General features: G+C 41.4%; 3 protein-coding genes and 1 long non-coding RNA gene across 4 annotated transcripts; 2 read left to right on the forward strand and 2 right to left on the reverse strand.

Moving 5' to 3' along the window:
- Positions 1–420: 420 nt before the first annotated feature.
- Positions 421–3,607, reverse strand: LOC310963294 (uncharacterized protein; the record flags this gene model as incomplete). Its single annotated transcript, XM_083936036.1, has 6 exons — positions 421–685; positions 771–1,815; positions 1,993–2,744; positions 2,943–3,055; positions 3,144–3,203; positions 3,451–3,607. The coding sequence occupies 6 exons, from the start codon at positions 3,605–3,607 to the stop codon at positions 494–496; spliced, it is 2,319 nt and encodes a 772-aa protein (XP_083792162.1). The 3' UTR covers positions 421–493.
- LOC310963296 (uncharacterized protein) lies at positions 3,094–5,196 on the reverse strand (the record flags this gene model as incomplete). The annotated part of the gene is made up of 8 exons (XM_083936038.1): positions 3,094–3,203; positions 3,293–3,362; positions 3,451–3,546; positions 3,652–3,738; positions 4,036–4,058; positions 4,203–4,250; positions 4,333–4,404; positions 4,491–5,196. The coding sequence occupies 5 exons, from the start codon at positions 5,194–5,196 to the stop codon at positions 3,670–3,672; spliced, it is 918 nt and encodes a 305-aa protein (XP_083792164.1). The 3' UTR covers positions 3,094–3,203; positions 3,293–3,362; positions 3,451–3,546; positions 3,652–3,669.
- Positions 5,197–8,155: 2,959 nt separating this feature from the next.
- On the forward strand, positions 8,156–10,043 carry LOC310963670. Its single transcript, XR_014593699.1, has 4 exons — positions 8,156–8,547; positions 8,653–8,687; positions 8,765–8,860; positions 8,977–10,043. It is a non-coding gene; the product is annotated as an uncharacterized lncRNA (long non-coding RNA).
- Positions 10,044–13,092: 3,049 nt separating this feature from the next.
- On the forward strand, positions 13,093–18,567 carry emc9 (ER membrane protein complex subunit 9). The gene is made up of 6 exons (XM_083936621.1): positions 13,093–13,231; positions 13,962–14,168; positions 15,550–15,626; positions 15,770–15,839; positions 16,459–16,553; positions 18,373–18,567. The coding sequence occupies exons 2-6, from the start codon at positions 13,974–13,976 to the stop codon at positions 18,551–18,553; spliced, it is 618 nt and encodes a 205-aa protein (XP_083792747.1). The 5' UTR covers positions 13,093–13,231; positions 13,962–13,973; the 3' UTR covers positions 18,554–18,567.
- Positions 18,568–18,612: the final 45 nt, after the last annotated feature.

The raw sequence follows: 18,612 nt of genomic DNA on the forward strand, positions 1-18,612 counted from the left end.
ATTGCAAGCAAACAAAAAAGAAAAAATTAAATTCAAACATTTGAAAGGAGTAGGAAAAAGTATAATTTCTTTAGTCCCACCCTTTCTCTATAATTAGTGGTATTTTTAAAATAAATTATACATTATAAAATATTAATAACCACTTATTTTTGCTTTATAAAAACATATAAATTAATATCAGCATCTTCGTTTTCATTTATAAAATAAAAAAATCTATGTTTGGGTGATGAACATGTAGCCACGGCCATGTACAGTGTGTGTGTGTGTGTGTCTGTGTGCATGTGTGTGCTTGTCTGTGTGTGAGTGTGTGTGTGCGTGTGTGTGTGTTTGTTGTTTGAGCTTTTTGAGCTGTTCAATATGTCACATTTATTATATTTTCCCTTCATTTTTGAATTTTGCATACATGAGCTTACTAATCTTTATTAATGGACAAAATATAAATGATTGTCATGAACTCTATTCCGAGCAAACTGTTTCAAACTGTTTTTAAGTGTCACCCATCCCCCCTCCCTGTCTGAGGGAGGGCAGGTGGGTGGTATGAGTTACCTGTATCTGTCAAAGACTGAGTCTCTAGTTTGGCTGTGGCAGGAGCTGGTGTCCACAGCTGCTGAAACTGGGGAACTGCTTCTGATTGCTGCATAGACAACAGGACAGGTGCTGCTCCTCCTGGATCCTCACTGTTCTCCTGAAAAACAGCATCAATACAGTGATTCAGTGGGCCAGTCTGCAGGTCAGTCAGTCAGTGACAGTGAGTCATAAACCTAGATTACCTGAGAGTCCGTGCTCACCACAGCGGCAGGGCAGGGATCCTCTGTCTCCATGGCTGCAGCAGCTGAGATGTTGGGCTGTGTCTTGTTCTTGTCCCAGTTTAAGAACACAGGACGACAGCCTGGCTCCACATACTGCAGTCCAAATCTCTCCCCTGTGTCCCTGTTGGTTGTCTGCAGCATTGAGTATTTTGCCCTCCCTGTCACTTTTACAGAGGCTGTATTCATCTCTGAAATCAACAGGGGGTCAAACACAGCTGGCAGCTCCACATCAGGTAGCTTCAGGTCCACCAGCATCTGGAAGTTCCAGCGCACCACTCCCGTCATTGCCTGAGCCTGGAACAGTTCACAGGACACCCGGTTGCCTGTGACCCAGTGAGCCTGGTGAAGGTGGAAGCCCTCCTGCTGAGACGTGCCTCTCACAGGGATCCAAACAGGTACAGCAGCTCCTGCTCCCTTGGTGTAGTTGAGCTGCAAGGTTCCACCAAACCTGTACAGGGTTCCCTCCCCTACCTCTGGGTCGCTCAGGCAGCCTCTTAGGATGTGGACACGCTGGATCTGCCACACCTTCAACATGGAGGCCTTAAAGAGGAGCACATCATTGGCGTCCTTTGAGAGGTGGAAATTATGCAGAACATCTTCCACTCTCTGCAGCAGTTCTCTGGGCTGTGGCACCCTGGTCCTACAGTGCTCCCGGATGTGCTGCTTGGTGGGATTAGCAGGGGATATGCCACAGAAGTTGTACGCCTCCCGGAGCCTTTTCAGGTCGCTCTGGTCCACAACAAGGAACGCTGCAGAAAGGAACTGGCAGAAAGAGCTGTACACAGGATGGTGCTCTGAGACACACTCCCTTGTAAAGCGGTGCATGCAATGAAACAAGTCCAGCTTGATTGTGATGTTCTTGTTGAACCTGCTTCTGGATGCGCTGCTGTTCTCAAGGTTCCCGGTGGTAGCCTGTGCAATAGTGGCCTCAGAGGTCCTCCAGAGGTCCCACAAAAGGTGCTCCTGAGGCCCGGGTTGCAATATCCTGAAGGCAGCACAGCAGTCTCTAAAACGTAGAAAATAAATCTCATTAGAAACAATATGTTTTTAATCTATTTGTGTGGGTTTTTTTTTAATTTAGACTACTAACAAAAGGAGTCAGATAACACTACAATAAATAAAAACTATATGAAGAATAAGTCCAAAAATAAAATTCAGTTGAATTGAAAGACAGTGTTTTTACCTGTCCACCCACTGGCAGCTTGCCTTCTCCACTCCTGCTGCAGAGTAGCGCTGGGACAGACCATCATTCATCGGATAAAGGGACCGATCACACTCTGACTGCAGCATCACCCAGCTCACAATCATCCAGTTCTCATTCATTATGGCGTAGGAAGACATGGTGCCGGACGACAGCACCACCTTCCTCGCCACTTTGCGGGTGTGATCAGCCCTCAAGGCTTGTCCAAAGGTCCCCTGCAGCAGCAGATTGAGGAGCTGCTCCTGCCGCTGATACTCCCGGATTAGGCAGTCGACCAGGTAGTGTGCAGAAACAGACACTCCGCACCAGCCATCATCATCGGAATATCCTCCAAAAGGAGCTTGAGTGTCAGTTCTTCTGAGGAGCCCAGTGATTGTTCTCTGGCCGTAGGCTCCTGCCTCAGCATCCCTTACGTTCTGCACGCTCAGCAGGTAGGCCAGGTGAGCTCTCTCATATTTTAGATGGAGTGCCTCAGTCAGCTGCTTGGACATGTCCTCTGGTGATCTGCTGCTGGGCCGCATCTCATCCATCACAGACTTGCAGATGGCCTTTTTTAAGGTCAGGAATGCCGGCACAATGTTCTGGAAACGCTCTGGAAGCTTCTCCAGCCACTGGGGCTTGTCAGCATGCCAGCACTTCTTGCAAGCCTTACAGGTGAGCCGCGAGGCAAGAATATAATACTGACCGCTGGTGCCAATGATGACTCTTGGCCTTCCAACGCCAGAAGAAGCTACCTGAGGGTTGAGACAACCATGAAGACAGGGCAAAATGTAGTTGCTCCTCACCCTCTCCATGATTGCATGCTCTGGCTTCCAAATAAAAAACGGATGAAGCTGGAAGTACTTCGGTGAAGGCAGCTCAGAGATTGAGTCTATGAGCTCAGGCTGGGGGGGATAACGCCACAGAGAAAGCATGTTCATAAGGTGACGTACTGGGCGTGACCCCGGCCACAGCCCCAACATCTCCATCTCAGTCTTCATCCAAAGTCTCTGCTGTTGGGAGCAGTTCCAGTGTGCAACGTCCTGATCATAGCCTGGGACAGAGGCTGCAGGGACAGGAGGTGCTGGACATGGCAGAGCTGAAAAACATAATCAAACAATACGGTACATACACGTTATGGCAGAAGTTCATACCTTCATGCAGGACAGTGTCTCCCTGTGCCTCCACAGGAGCACGGTTCTTTGATGATGAATCTATAGGATGGTGAGATAAAACAGGAAATGTGTGTAAGACATACACATTAAAATAACTGTAAGATATTCCTTAATAAAGCATTTACTACCTTCAGGGAGAAATGGAGCTGCTGTTATCCCGGGCTCTACAGAAGAACTAGGAGACAGGCTTTCCAGGTGCTAGACAGTATAACACATTGAAAACTCACTTTTGTTCATTAGAATAAAAGGGATATGAATGTGAGACACACATGTAGAGGATACATACTTGGTCTGAACACACTGGGTGGCTGCTCTTCTATCCCCAGCTGTGTGGCGAGGGCGAGCAGCTGAGGAGGGACAGGCAGCGGGGCCTTCTCCGTGGCTGTGGGATTAAAGCGCAAAGGCCACACTGTTTGGTCACAGAGCACGTGCAGTAATAACATCACACAACGTTCAGGGTGGTTTTAAGAAGTGAACACACAATAACCTTTGAGAGAAGCGACAGTCACAGAGGGGACGTCGGGGTCAGCAGGTGAGGGAAGAGTCGCAGCAGCTGTGGGCTTGGTCCTGTGTGCTGTCAAACATATTCACTGTCAGTGTCATCACACCGTCAAGTTTGTTTCTGCTTCACAATGTTTATGTCACTAACTGCTGCTACACACTGAAACTACAGCTGCTGTTGACTGTGAACTGTGATTTATTTCAAACGTCAAAGCACAGAAACATTATCAACAGATACTGTAATAATCACACCAGCTGTCCTTCAAGGATGTGGCATGTTAACCTATAATATATCTTAGATAGATATTTCACATGCCAGATCCTTGAATGACAACCTGAGAAAAAGCATGCAAAAACAGAAAACACTTACCCTCATCGCTGACATGTTATTTCCTTCAGTTAGTAGGAGAGTAGAAGAACACAAGCATCAGAACAGGCCAGAACACGGCCAAAATAACAAACGAGTTGACGGAGAACGGTAGTAGCAGGAGGATTCTGGTGAAACAGAATCCTTCCTCCACAGTGATGGAGAAAAACCTGTTGCTGGAGGCACAGCCGGGGATCTGGAGACTGCTGCTGATGGCCCTGAAAGCACAGGGGACATAAGACTTTTATCATGTACAGTAAGACTTTAGAAAACTCTTTGTATTAAACTAGATCCACCTACTTGGTTGCGTGTCGTATTTAGACGGAGACATCTCTAACATCTCTCTCTCCAGCTCCTCGTCCTCCTCCATCACTAGGGGATAAAACAATAACATTTATGACATGTTAGGTACATTAAATGTTCACATTAAATCAGTATGTGCATGGTTGTGAACTGACCAAGTGTGGTGGATGTCGCTGTGGAGGCAGCTGATGTGGTGGAGACAGGTGGTGGAGAAGACTCGGCCGTCTGCTGCCTTTGGATATACCGCTGAAGCATGTCCATCCTACTGTTCTTCACACACTTCACCCCCAGAATGAAGCCAGCAAACCCATCTGCCCTGCTCTCCCAGACCTGCCTCCAGGTGTCCTTGGCCCTCTGTCCGAAACCAACCATGTTGTCCCCCTCTGAGGCCACGGGGGGAGCAGGCTTCCTGGAGGACAGATACTCCTTCAGGTCCTCTACTTCCTGGAAGCTTCTGGCATAGTCCAGAAATGACAGCAGGCTGTCTTTGCTGGCTCCCTGAGGATTGAAGGTCCCACGTTGCTCCTCATCTTCTACCTTTTGCATAAGGTAGATGGTGTAGCCAACGTCGTTCTGCAATAGCCATCTGAATGACTTCCCCTTGTATTTCCCGAACTGAAGCCGATACTCCCCCATCACCTCCTGTCGGTCCGACACATCCCCGCCCCGCTGAAGGACCACAGTGAGGGCCTTGGTCCTCACTAGGTCCTGTCTCTGAGGCCGAGACTTGTCCTGCAGTGAGGGATGAGTCTTCATCCTCATGGCTTCATCAGAGGGGTCCTGACGCAGATGGCCTGATGGGCCCTTTCTGAAGGACACCGTCATCTTTCCTGGAAAGAAGCTGAAGATGTTCTTCTTCATTTTCTCCTGTGCATAGCAAAGCACAATGCATATTATATAGTAATGATGAAAAATGTATGCACACTATTGTTAACATGCACATTTATATATATATATATAAACACACACACAGAACTGTATCATCAATCATATAATCATTATTTAGTATTTGTATTGACTAGGTAACAATAAACAGACAGACAGATAGATGATAACTTATTTTGTGTTTCACATACAGTATTATTATTTATGTATTACAGAGCAGTTCTACCTCCATCTTACATGTAAGCTTTATAACAGACACACAGTGTAGTAACGTTATTTACACTGCTCAATCAAAGTGTGCACCTGTACAGTACAGCAGACAGACACAGACGTTATACACGCTGCTCATTCAAGTGTACTGTTATTCCCCTGTATCAGAAATATTAACGACAGTAATGAACTTACACAAGGGAAGCACGAAAGCCATTAGTTCCCATACGTTTTAAATAGAGAAGACGATGAAAGAGTGTAGATAACGTTAACTAACTAATGGCAATTGATGGATTTAAATAAGGTCAACTAACGGTGACTGTAAATACAGTTATAACCTGTTGATGCTATCACAAAAAAACTTAAAAAAACACTTGCGGGTAAATAGAACTGAAAAACGTTAATTTAGCACTATGAAACCTGAGCCCGACTTACCTTTGTCGAGTCAAACCGTCACTAACACTTTAGTTTGTGATAAAAGTCCGTGTTTATACCAAAACTCCTTGCACTGATTGTTTTTCTGCTGCTGCTCCGTCTGAAAAAAATCACCCTCCTGACTGTTCCCAAAGGAGGAAACAGCGCCCCCACAATCACGCTTGTGGCCAAAAATATATGGCATTCGTAGTGATAAGAACTACCATAGAGAATGAATGGGAAAAGATAAGAGAAATAAGGACTAGTTGACCCGGGTTCGATTCCCGGCCATCGCAGTTATTTTCTTCTCTGGTAGATTTAAAATTACTTTTCTTGTAGGGACATAGTTTTTTATACTTTCCCAGGCAATTATTATACCTCAAGTTGTGTCACTCTGGTGACGCCAATGAACTCCATCTGACTCATGCTGAATTTATCAACAACTAGTGATTAATTGCTAAAGTCATTTATAGAGCAACAAACAGAAGAATTTTTGGAAGACTTAACTTTCCATTAATTGTTTGAGAGTCAAACAACTAAAGATATGCATGTGTTTGGGTCTCCCCCGTGCAGCTTTGAATCCTGCAGACAATGTTAAGACTGTTTGTTTGTTTTTAACTGTGGGAGCCAGAAGGGATTTCTGGGGTAGCATCCAGCTGCAGACCCGGAGCACAAGCCCCTCACTTGACACAAGTCCCTCACTTGACAGAAGTCCCTCACTTGACACAATCCCCTGGCTTGACGGAAGTGACGTATGAGATCAGAAAGTAGGCGAAATTTGAGGATACTCGCTGTCACGGCTGAACATGATGAAGGTAATGGAGACGTTTAAAACCAACGTACGCTTTGCTATGTTGATAATGTTGCTAACTACAAGCTAACTAGCAATCTTTGATACGCGGGAATTTGAGGATAGTGCTGTCACTCTGTGGCAAATACATTTTTGATAAAGTTTTTTGCAACCTGTGAGATGTGTAAGGGATTTTCCTGCGCTGAGATTGTTGTGTGCTAGAGGCTTATTAAACTGCCAGTGCTAATGAAAACCATGAGCACCACAATGATGAAAAGACAAGCCAGCCTCGGCATATTTCTCTTTAACCCGTATATGGATGCACCATTTGACTTCACTGTTGTAAGGAGACATTATCAAACAGAAATAATATCTCTCTGGAATCATGAGGTTACCGTACAACATAGAAAAATACAAACATGCACTTTGTATTTGTGGCAATGTTCTTCCTTTAGGATGACATGCCAGCTCTATGGAGATGGTGGTGTGCAGTGCTAGTGGAAAACCTGCAGCTGGAGGGGTCTGTGTCTGTTTTTGTCTGTATCATATTTATATTTGTTTGTTCTACAGACATGGCAGAAGGTTTGCCCATTTTTCCAAGGAGGCAGAAAGCATGCTGCATGGTCTTCTTCCACCAGTCTTTAGACTAAAACGAAAGAGAGGTGAATTAAGGGTCCAATATTATAAAAGGCTATGTATGTTAATCACCATAACTGATTGATTTCTAACAGTTTGACATGGTAAAAAATGAATACTTTCCTCAAAAAGACACAGCTGTTTTTAATGTCCAGGAGGAGATGACAAGCCAAGGGGAGGACAAAAATGGAAAGGTTTGAGACATTATTTGTTTAAGAAACTAATGTGTTTTTTTTTTTTTTACAATTTTCAATAGTGGTAGTAATGTAAATTATCATGACATTACTAAAAGTTCATTATATTATAAATGTCAGTGACGTGCAGTGAGGGTTGGGGTTGGGGAGGCACTGACTCACAAGTCAGATTTACAAACATACAGTAGGATGCCAACAGGATAGGAGGAGAGAATAGGATGCTGAAAACCATTTTAAAACACCAGTGCAACTGTATATTGCAGTATATCTGACCTTTACTGTAAATGACTTCTCCCTTTGACTGAAAGTCCAGCTTTGAAAAATGTCTTAGTTTAGAAATAAATCCTCCATTTTCAGTGGGAGAAATGACAGCTTGTCGCTAAGCTCTACAGCGTCGCACAGCACACTTCTTGTGTTTACTTTTTGCACACAGGTCAGAGTTCACCTTGACCTGGCTGGATGCAGGCTATCAGGCTGCTCACTATCGCCGCCTGCCTTGAGGCAGAGGTACTGCCTGCCTCAAGCCAGGCATCTCCCCTGTGGATTTATGTCTTATCAATAAGATGTAAATATTACACACATACGTAAAATACATTACTGAACACCATGGAAAAGAAGACGTATACTTTTATTACATAAAAGTGTCCTCAACCATCATATTGGAAACATAAACAGAAATGGGAACAAGCACGCGCAGAGGGCACGCGCTCAATACAGTTTGTGAGTGATTGCGCAATCTGGAGGGAGGCTCGGCTGTCCGTGCCTCACCTCTCATCTCCGAAGAGACTCCGTTTATTTAAATAGGAAATACAGAATTTTCTGCCATTTTTACTATAAAAACGGTCACAATACATTAAGAACCACACCAAAATCATAGTCCAGAGGATAAATATTAATACTTGTGTTATTTTATTATTTCGTTTCTTTTTCCTCTCATAATGACAGGGGAGGCACAGCCTCACCTGTCTCCCCTGGCTGCACGTCACTGATAAATGTGGCCAACAGAAGCTAACACAGGATGATCACGTCATCAGGGAGCACAGTGACTTAAAGAGGCCATGCACAATCAACCTGGCTGAGTTGGTTAGTATGTGATTTAGTTATTAGTATCAAACATGCTATCTTGTCTCCCTAATTTATATCAAGCATTTACTAAACATAACTAAATTTTAAAATGTTTACTTTTAGGACAATGGATCTAAGGGAGCATGAAAAGACTAGAGGTCAGTAAAAAGCCATCTAAGTATGTGGAATTAACTGCGCTTAGTGTAATTTTAATATTTGCTCTATGAAATTACAGGAAATGGTAGAAGAGGCACAGGAGAAGCGGAAACAGCAGTGTTGAGTACTGATTGACTTCATAACAGGGAACACTAAACTAAGACAACACCTTGAGGTATCTATATGGCACTTAATTCATTAGCAGTTATGGCATTCATTGGATGTCCATCTTAAAGCATTTATCAGAAGATGATCAATGCCATGTCATTTTAAAGTGATGTTTATTTGCAGGCCATCACCACCAACTATCTGCATTCGCTGTGGGAAGGAAAAAAGCAAACGGCCATCATCTGCTTTGATGACACGCAACTTGATGAAGTGGTCTCTTTTCCTTTTGGAATCCTTAAAGACACACCAGGAGCGAGACAACCTATAGATTCTGTTGCCTTTGTCTTTAGCGTGCTTTTGCCTGAGGTAAAATGTCAGTGTTCATCATTCAGATCCAGATTGGTAGAAACTGGTATATTGCCTTACCATACATGACTATTGGTGTTAAAGATTTGAACGGTGTAGATGTGAACCCAGTGCAGGACACCCCTGTGGCCTCCAGAAAGGAAGACACCTACATTCACTCCAGTGTAGACGTGGAGATCCAGAGACAAGTGGAGAAGTTACCAGAAGGAGCAGCTATCTTCTTTGAATTCAAGCACTACAAACCTAAAAAGAGGTTCACCGGCACTAAATGTTTTGCCTTGGGCCCCATTGTCATGGAACTGTACAAGAAGCCCACAGACTTCAAGAGGAAGAAACTGCAGCTTCTAACAAAGAAACACACCTATCTCCATCTTCACAGCCACTGCCTTAATAAATAACACGCAGACCGCATCATGTTTTGATCCATCCTGCTGCAAAAAGTCCCAGAATTCTGTCCAGAATGGTTTCAGTGTGCCACAAAGACTTTTTTGATGTTTAATTATTACCATTTAAATTAAAAAAACTTGATCGGCTCCAGCCTCCCGCACCCCGACAGGGACAATCGGTTGAAGATGAATGAATGATTATAAACCGGTTAATTAACTTTGCCTCATTGAGATTGAAGTAAAAAGTGACAAAATAACTTTTATGTATTGTTGCCTAGATGATTATTGATTATTGAATTCTAAAATTGGATCATGAAATCAACATTAAAAGGCTATTAAACTAAACTTTGTTAATCCAAACTCGTGTCTGCTGGTCAAACTCTGCACCATCTCACAATTTGTCTGCTTTAACATTTACAGTTTCCATTTTGTGATTTCTTTAAAATGAACTGACCTTTCACATTACATATAGTCATTTATTAATATAAATGTATATATTTTTTATATTATTAAATTTTATTAATAGTTATTGGCAGTCACAGGACTGTTGTGCCTGTGGACTGATTAAGTATCGTCCTTTTCTACAGCCCACTACTTTTATTTTGAAATTTCACGTCATCCTGTGATAAAGGGCTTTTTAATTTTTTTTTTATTAAAGTTGCATTTCATTTTTGTTTCCATTAAAACTTTGCAGATGGTTATCTTCCCTAAAACATCCACATTGTAATATTTGATTTTAAATTTTATTTTTGTAATGTCACACTATTCAGGACTAAATTAACTGTAAGATACACTAACTGTGTATAAAGGACTGAGACCTGACTGAGGGGAGCTGTATGTTCGAAAAAAAAACGAAAACAATTTCCTTTAACTTGCTATGTTTTGTGCTTTTTCAAAAAAGTTTAAATAACCTATTATAAAAAAATCACTTTTTATAATAACTCTCTCATCTCTGCCTGACAGAGAACTCTGCTCTCTCTACTGTTTTGTTGTATATATTATTATTGTTATAGTATATTTTTCATATTTTGTTGTATATATTATTATTGTTTATAGCACACTGTGCACTGTATATATACACTATGTATATATTTGATTCTTTTAATGTTATGTACAAAGTGTTTATTTGCTGACCCACTACTGCTGTTACAAAATAATTTCCCAGTCTGGGATCATTAAAGTCATTCTATTCTATTCTATTAAATATTTTTACTTTAGTTTATATGTACTGAGTAGTTTTTAATGTACCTTTTGTATTGTCAATCGAGCCTTATGAATACGTCTGTAATGTTTTTGATGATAGCGAAATGTTCTGAATAAAGTTTGGGTGGAAGAAAAGATTTCAGGGTCTGCAAAAAGTGGTCAGGCCAATCAGGACCGCGGGCGGGGTTTTATAGATGTGAGGTAGCGGAGAAACGACTGTGGTGGCAACATGGATGCTGCTGTTTAATCTGTGTTGTCCAATCTAGAGAATATTTCTTCTTTAAAAGAACTAGAGAATGGCTCTGAAGGCTTTTGTTGGTGGAAACCATGTCTGCTGTTCTGTTTGGCTTTTCCCTGCATCACTCATTAGCGTCATGGGTTGTTTTCCATGTGAGTGGTTGAAGTAGCACAGCACTAAAGATGACAGACAAGTGGTTTATCCAATCATATGCAAGGATTTCTGATAAGGCCCAGCCTCCTGAAATCACTTTGCTATGCAGCGATCCCAGATGGATGAGTGAAGCAGGATGAACCAAATTCAGGTCAGCATTATCATTCCTCCAACTTGGATTTCTTCCAGGTACAGCACCACTGCAGTTCATAGTAACAATGGTCATGGTATGTATTTAATTTATTAGATGATTCAGACTTTCAAATACTCATTTCCTTTCAATTTGTGTTTTAGGCACTGCAACGCTGGAGGTTCTTCAAAGACTGCTTCCAACTAAGCTGCTGCATTGACTTGCCAAATTAAAATAGATTTACTTTGATTTGAGTAAACTCTGAATCCAGTCAGTGTTGTGTTTATGGACCTCTGTTTACTCTACTGGTTTTGTTAAGGTTTCAAATGCACCTATCAGACCTTTCAAACCTGCTGTGAGGGTGTATCAGACCTGTAGTTTGTCATGGCTAGGGAAAACTCCTGATCCATAAATGTGGACATGCAAGGAGTGACCGGTGAAGACTGAGGCCCAAATATCAACATAAATGCATGAATATCAATATCTTTCTCCCACGCTTTCTGGCGAGGCTCTATTTTGTTCCAAACGTAAGTTCTGCAAAAGCCCATTTCATCGACACTGAAACGTTCACAGGACGTGACAGATTGAATTTACTGCAATTTTATCAATGGTGTCAAACTATAACACGTTATGTCAACACTCTCCCTTTATAGAGTAGGTCCAGACTACACTATAAGAGACCAACAGTCACTGCTCTGTCATTTATCTAATGCATTAATAAAATGTTTTGCCTTCGTTTCTAATTCATTTAAATCTGACTTTCCCCCAAAACGTGACAAAGCAGCGACTGTATAAAATGTTTAAAGTGATTTTAAAAGTTCAACACACCAATATTCTTCATGTCTTCCACAAGTGGTATTTTATTGTGCTTTTCTATTAGACTGTTGAGGTTTTCATAAATTACATTTTTCCTGTATGAGTAAATGTAACATTTAGTCAAGCACTGCAAGTTTAAATATCAGGTCCTTTTACTTTCAAAAAAATAAGGACCACCCACCCAAAGCAGGCTCAGTTCATTTTTACGCTTTATTTAGAATATTTGCACGGCTTTAGACAGCTCTTCCTGACGGCACACTGAAGCACTTTTATCGCCTTTTGACCAACGGTTATTGTACCTTTCAGAACGGAGTAGTTGCTGGTCTATCACTAATGTTTTGTTTTTGTGTTTTCTATATGAACCGCTGCATAATAAAAGTGAAAAAAAAACCCCATAACAAATAAAAAGCTTTGAAATAAAGTAGCACTGGGGAATAAAAGTGAAATATATAAATGTAGTCCTGAAAAATGTCCTTTTTAAATTGAAAACAATTCTTGAACCATCCTGACTAATTTATATAATTATATTCACATGTATGTTTATATTTATTACCTCATATACAGTATTTCTATTTTGCTCCTTCAATTACCTTGCGCATGATGCATTTGCACAGCTTTATAGTATCTCCTTGCATTGTTGTTTTTGCATAACTATATCTGCTTACTATGTCTTTATTTTGTAGGAATCTTTTATTCAATATTAATTTAATGGCGTTCCATATTTCTTCAACCATTTTCCTCTTCTTTATAAATATAATTCCTATTTTAAATCCCTGCACTCCTCCAGAGCTGCAGGCTTCATCCGCTCCGCCAGAGGGCGCTCTGCTGCAGAGCACAAGCGTTACACAGCAGCTGAAGAAGGCTGGATGAATGATTGACACCTCGTTGCTCCAATTCGATTACAAATGATCAACGCCTCGGCCAATCAGATAAATACATATGACTCATGTGGGCGGGGCCGGAAGTAGCTATTCATACGCTTTAATATTAGCTGTCTAGTGAAACAATCAGCCTCTACAGCTCTCTGAAACCTTAAAAAGCGGTTTGAAAACCCAAATGGACCGGTATCTGTGAACTTCGGAAAGCGCGCATTTGTTTGTTGAGGACACGCTTACTTACACACTATTTTATCTTTTATCTCTTAAGGTAAGACAGCTCTCATTGGTTTGCTAGTATGCTAATGCTAGCAAGCGGCTAGCTGGTTTATTGAGCTACATCCAGTTAAAAACACACTTGGGGCGAATGTTCACTGATTTAAGGGTGAAAATAAAAACTGGTTCTTATGTTTGTGAAATCCTCTTTGTCGTTCACGTAATGCATTTTATTTTTAAATTATTTTCAACATGTAAAAAAAGACAGCAGAAAAGGTCATCCAGAAATATTACACGTATTTAAACCGAACACTTCCCCATATTTCTTCAGCTTCATCTGTTATAGATTTATTATTTTTATTAATTAATTTTGTGTTTTTCAACCATTTTTTAAAGTATCTTACAAAATACAATTTATTTCGCATAGTCCTATCACATATATATTATAATTTCTTGCATATTCATTTAATTAAATAAACAAATCTAAACTAATCGGTATATTTTTAGTATCCAAAATACAAATTAATTCAGAATTTAAAAATGAATGAATTAAATAAACAAAAAATAAGCAAAAAAATAGAATGAAAAAAGTGAAATAAAGAAAGAATAAATAAATAAATACACAACACTAATCAAACCCCTTCATCTCTGAACCCTGTGCGATCTTTTTCCTAGTTCTCTCTCTTTTGATCTTTTACAAGTGTGGACACAGCAGCAAGTATTTGCCTCTGCCTTGGTCTTTTGAAGGCAGTTTACAGTGCTTCTGTGTTCCTGTGTCCTCTCAGGAAGTCCTCATCATGGGCGAGGTGGAGCTGTCCTGTCGGGCTTATGTCAAGATGTACTTGCACGCCTGCCTGTTTCCACGGTGCAGCATCAACGGGCTGCTGCTGTCGTCCGGCTCTGCAGGCGGCGCCGTGTGTGTCACAGACTGTGTCCCGCTGCTTCACTCCCACCTGCCTCTGGCTCCCATCACTCAGCTGGCCCTCACACAGGTAGGGAGGCCACCCGGCGACAGGTGTGGTGCAAAGTTAGGTCACACAGGTAGGGAGGCCACCCGCCGACAGGTGCGGTGCAAAGTTAGGTCACGCAGGTAGGGAGGACACCTACCGACAGATGCGGTGCAAAGTTAGGTCACACAGGTAGGGAGGACACCTGCCGACAGGAGCGATGCAAAGTTAGGTCACACAGGTAGGGAGGCCACCCGCGGACAGGTGCGGTGCAAAGTTAGGTCACACAGGTAGGGAGGACACCTGCCGACAGGAGCGATGCAAAGTTAGGTCACACAGGTAGGGAGGCCACCCGCGGACAGGTGCGGTGCAAAGTTAGGTCACACAGGTAGGGAGGACACCTGCCGACAGGTGCGGTGCAAAGTTAGGTCACACAGGTAGGGAGGACACCTGCCGACAGGTGCGGTGCTAAGTTAGGTCACACAGGTAGGGAGGACACTTGCCGACAGGAGCGATGCAAAGCTAGGTCACACAGGTAGGGAGGACACCTGCCGACAGGTGCGGTGCTAAGTTAGGTCACGCAGGTAGGGAGGCCACCCGCCGACAGGTGCGGTGCAAAGTTAGGTCACACAGTTCAACAGCCACCGGCCATCATGGAAGAGGCCCCCCACCCTGAACTGGACACCCAAACTCAGTCTACGTTCAGCGGTTTTGCACCTCCCTGTGGTCATTTTGTGTCGTTTCATCTATTTGTGCTGTTTTGCATCTGTTTTTAGTTATTTTATCGTCTTTTTGTGCTGTTTTGCATCTGTTTTTAGTCATTTTGTCATCTTTCTGTGCTGTTTTGCATCTGTTTTTAGTCATTTTGTCATCTTTCTGTGCTGTTTTGCATCTGTTTTTAGTCATTTTGTCATCTTTCTGTGCTGTTTTGCATCTGTTTTTAGTCATTTTGTCATCTTTCTGTGCTGTGTTGCATCTGTTTTTAGCCGTTTTGCACTTTGTTGTGGTTGTTTTTATAGTTTTGCATTTGTTATATTTTTGCATCTATTTCGGTTGATTTTTCTAAATCTTTTAGCATCTCTGCGTGCTCATTTTGCATCTCTGCAGTAATTTGGGGTCGTTTGTACAGTAGTTGTTTTGTGTGTGTGTGTGTGTTCGTGGCCATTTACCATCTATTTATGTTTCTTTTCAGAAGCATTTGTTGCCCTGTAGGCCCGTTCGGTAATCCATCCATGGCTGGACTTTTTTTCCTCCAGAACTGCCTTAATTTTTCGCAGCATAAATAAAAATAAAAGGTGCTGAAAACATTCTTCAGAATTTATAGAAACAGATCTCTGTGGACCTGAGTATCAGCCTAAATTGAGACAAAATCTTGGCTCAGCAGGAAGAGATTCCAATTTTTAATTTGTCCGTTCTCTTGTTTCAGGTGGATGTGTGGTGTTCACAGACTCAGCAGAGGATTGTGGGATACTATCAAGCCAACGCCTGCGTATCAGATAGCAGGTAAGCTTCCTGCTGTTGCCTCACCATAACCCCCCTTTCATTTCACCTTCACCTTTGGGTCTGTCGGTAAATTCACTATTTCAGTCAAATGTAAACCTTTCTAACGTTTTGTTCAATCTACATTCATCTTCTGAACTCGACAGCCCGACTCCGTGTGCACTGAAGATAGCCGATAAGATTTCTGAGCAGTTTGACAACGCGGTTTTGTTAATGGTAAGAATTTGAACACCTTCTCTTTTATCTGTTGGCTTGAAGATTGTGGTGAAACGGTACGGTGATGAGTCAGTTTAGTATGTTTAAGATACGCTTGAGTTTGTGTTTTTCTTTGTTTGCAGTTTTAAGAAATCTTGTTTGAAATTTTTTACATTTTATAAATGAATATCGCAAATTAATTAATGTAATGCATATATATTTTTATTTATATTTTATTTTGTAATATTTTTAATTAATTTAATTAATGTGATGTATTTACATACATTATTTATTTATATTTAAATATTTTTAATTAAGTGATTTAATTAATCATGTGTATTTCTATTTTTTATTTATTTCTATCTATTATGTTTATTATGTGAGTTAATGAATTCAATGTATTAATTTTATTTGTTATATTTTTAATTAATAGATTTAATTTATTGTTTTTGTTTAAATGTATTTTCTCATTTTTATTATTTACTGACATTTTTTCACGGGCATTACTCCACTATATTATATATATATATATACTAAATATCGAGAACAGGGCCTTTTTAAAATATGTATTTTTAATTAAATAAATGGATCCATCAGTTTACCAAAGGTATTGAATGTGTTTCTCTGTTTTGCTCCACAGCTGGATGGCAGTAAGATGTCTGCAGACTATCGGGTTCCTCCCATCGTGATGTACGAGCGCAAAGATTCAAGATGGATGCTTAAAGACAAACACACGTGAGTCATGACAGACAGAAACAGACTTCCAAATGTCAGCTCTTTCTTCACCGTCACTAATGTTCTTATGGTGCAAACACATTTTGGTGATTGAAGTGAATTGGCTTGAAATGTCTCTATTGTAATTGTACCAGTACAACAAAATTTACAGTACAATCCCTTAAAAGCATCAAAAAGAATAGGCTAGACCTTTAAAAGACATATTTAAAACGACAAGCTTACACACACACACACACACACACACACACACACACACACACACACACACACACACACACACACACACACACACACACACACACACACACACACACACACACACAGTAGCAGCTTAAGGAGACAAAATGAAAAACAGCAGATTGCAGAGACCCTGAGCATCATGTACCATCACAGGTAAAGGTATTTGCGGTGTTAAGCACTGTTCTACCTTCAAACGTACACTGATGCAGTTTGTTGGAGTCACATAATAATTCTTTAGAACATCACATGTGATAGTCAGATTTCCATCCAGATGTTTTTATGTGTGTAGTTTCAATTTGTACCAAAACAACAAAATCTGAGTGGAATCACCAAAAAATGAAGCACCTAAAAATAAAGAATTAAGAGTAGAGACGTGCACATAACTTGTTGCTGCATGTGATCTCCGTTTCCCCATAGTGGATCAAAAAGTCTCTAATTGATCATATAAATATATAATCTTACACATCTTAAAGGAATTGTTTTGAAGCGGGCTGCATGAGGTAAGGTTGTCGCAAGATCAGAAATTTAAACTTTTAATATAATACTAGCATAAAAAAATGATACTCGATACCTTTCTTGATACCGCAGCAGGAAAAATGTATCAGTTTAAGTGTACGCTTTCTTAAGAGTATTTGCACAGCTTTATTTTCCCGTCGCACAGCTTTGTTTGTGGTCACGAGGGGTGAACTGAAGCTGTCATCAATGCTCTCTTCAAAGCCACCAGACTCAGACCAGTCATTTTACCTCACAGGAGAGAAATAATCTGGGGGAGTCGCTGAGCTACTGCTGCTTCAGTCGGTTAGTTTGTTTAAGATTGTGTTAGTTCCTCACACTTTCTAACACCAAAGTCTCAATATAACACAAACGGTGTTTCCCACAGAGCAGGGAGCAATGTGTGGTGCAGGGCCGTACGGAGCCCCATACGGAGCCCTTTTGAGGGGCAGGGGCTCTGACCTCTACCCTGTGCAGACTCTGACAACAGATTATCCAGATCTATCTGGATCATAATATGCAAAAATACATAACTATATGTTCGTGGGTATTGCAAAGATATGTCTTTTTTATTTAAACTTCAATGTTTCTGGGAACTGAATAATCACGATTCCATTTGAAGTTTACAGGGTGATGTGGTCCACATGTCGAAGTGTCCTTGGGCAAGACACTGAACCCCGAATTGCTCCCTGCGCTGCGTATGGGTGTGTGAATGTGGTGTGAATGGTTAGATTAGATGTGGTTAGGTGTAGATGTCTGTGCGAATGAGTGAATGTGACAAGTAGTGAGAAAGCATCTTGAGTAGTCAGAAGCCCATTTACATTGGTCTATGTACGGGAAACACGGACCAACTAACTTAGAGACGGAGGCAGTGGTCGCCCAGCAGCTCCTGTGTTCTGAGGTCAAATCCCTGTTTTTGTCAGTGGATTCTGGTGGTTTTTGAAGAACGCATACATGGACAGAACAGCTTCAGTTCCTTCAGATATGAAACTAATGTCAATGTAGCGTACACTTGTGTAATTATTTCACTTATTATTACTCACATTATACCTCATTAACCCTGCCCTGTCCTCGTTCATGTGTTAAGGATAATGCTGAGGCAGTGGGAGGAGACTCGGGCCATAGCCACTCAGATGCTGGAGTCGGGCGATCACTCTCTGCTGGTGGATTTTGACAGCCACTTGGACGACATCACAAAGGACTGGACCAATCAGAAACTGAACACCAAGATAGCCGAGCTCGCCTCGCCGGCCAACGGGAACATCTAGAGCGCCTAGAAGCTGCAGGGCGTTAGTTTGTCCTCAAGAGCTCAGATTTTATTTATGTT

This window comes from Echiichthys vipera (assembly GCF_963691815.1).
Source record: "Echiichthys vipera genome assembly, chromosome: 21".
Lineage (NCBI taxonomy): Eukaryota > Metazoa > Chordata > Actinopteri > Perciformes > Trachinidae > Echiichthys > Echiichthys vipera.

Excerpts from the sequence above, each read along its gene's own strand:
- emc9 (XM_083936621.1), top strand. The coding sequence starts at position 13,974 with ATGGGCGAGGTGGAGCTGTCCTGTCGGGCTTATGTCAAGATGTACTTG. Across the intron at positions 15,627-15,769 it reads GCCTGCGTATCAGATAGCAG|CCCGACTCCGTGTGCACTGA; the intron begins GTAAGCTTCCTG and ends TGAACTCGACAG. Across the intron at positions 15,840-16,458 it reads ACAACGCGGTTTTGTTAATG|CTGGATGGCAGTAAGATGTC; the intron begins GTAAGAATTTGA and ends TTTGCTCCACAG.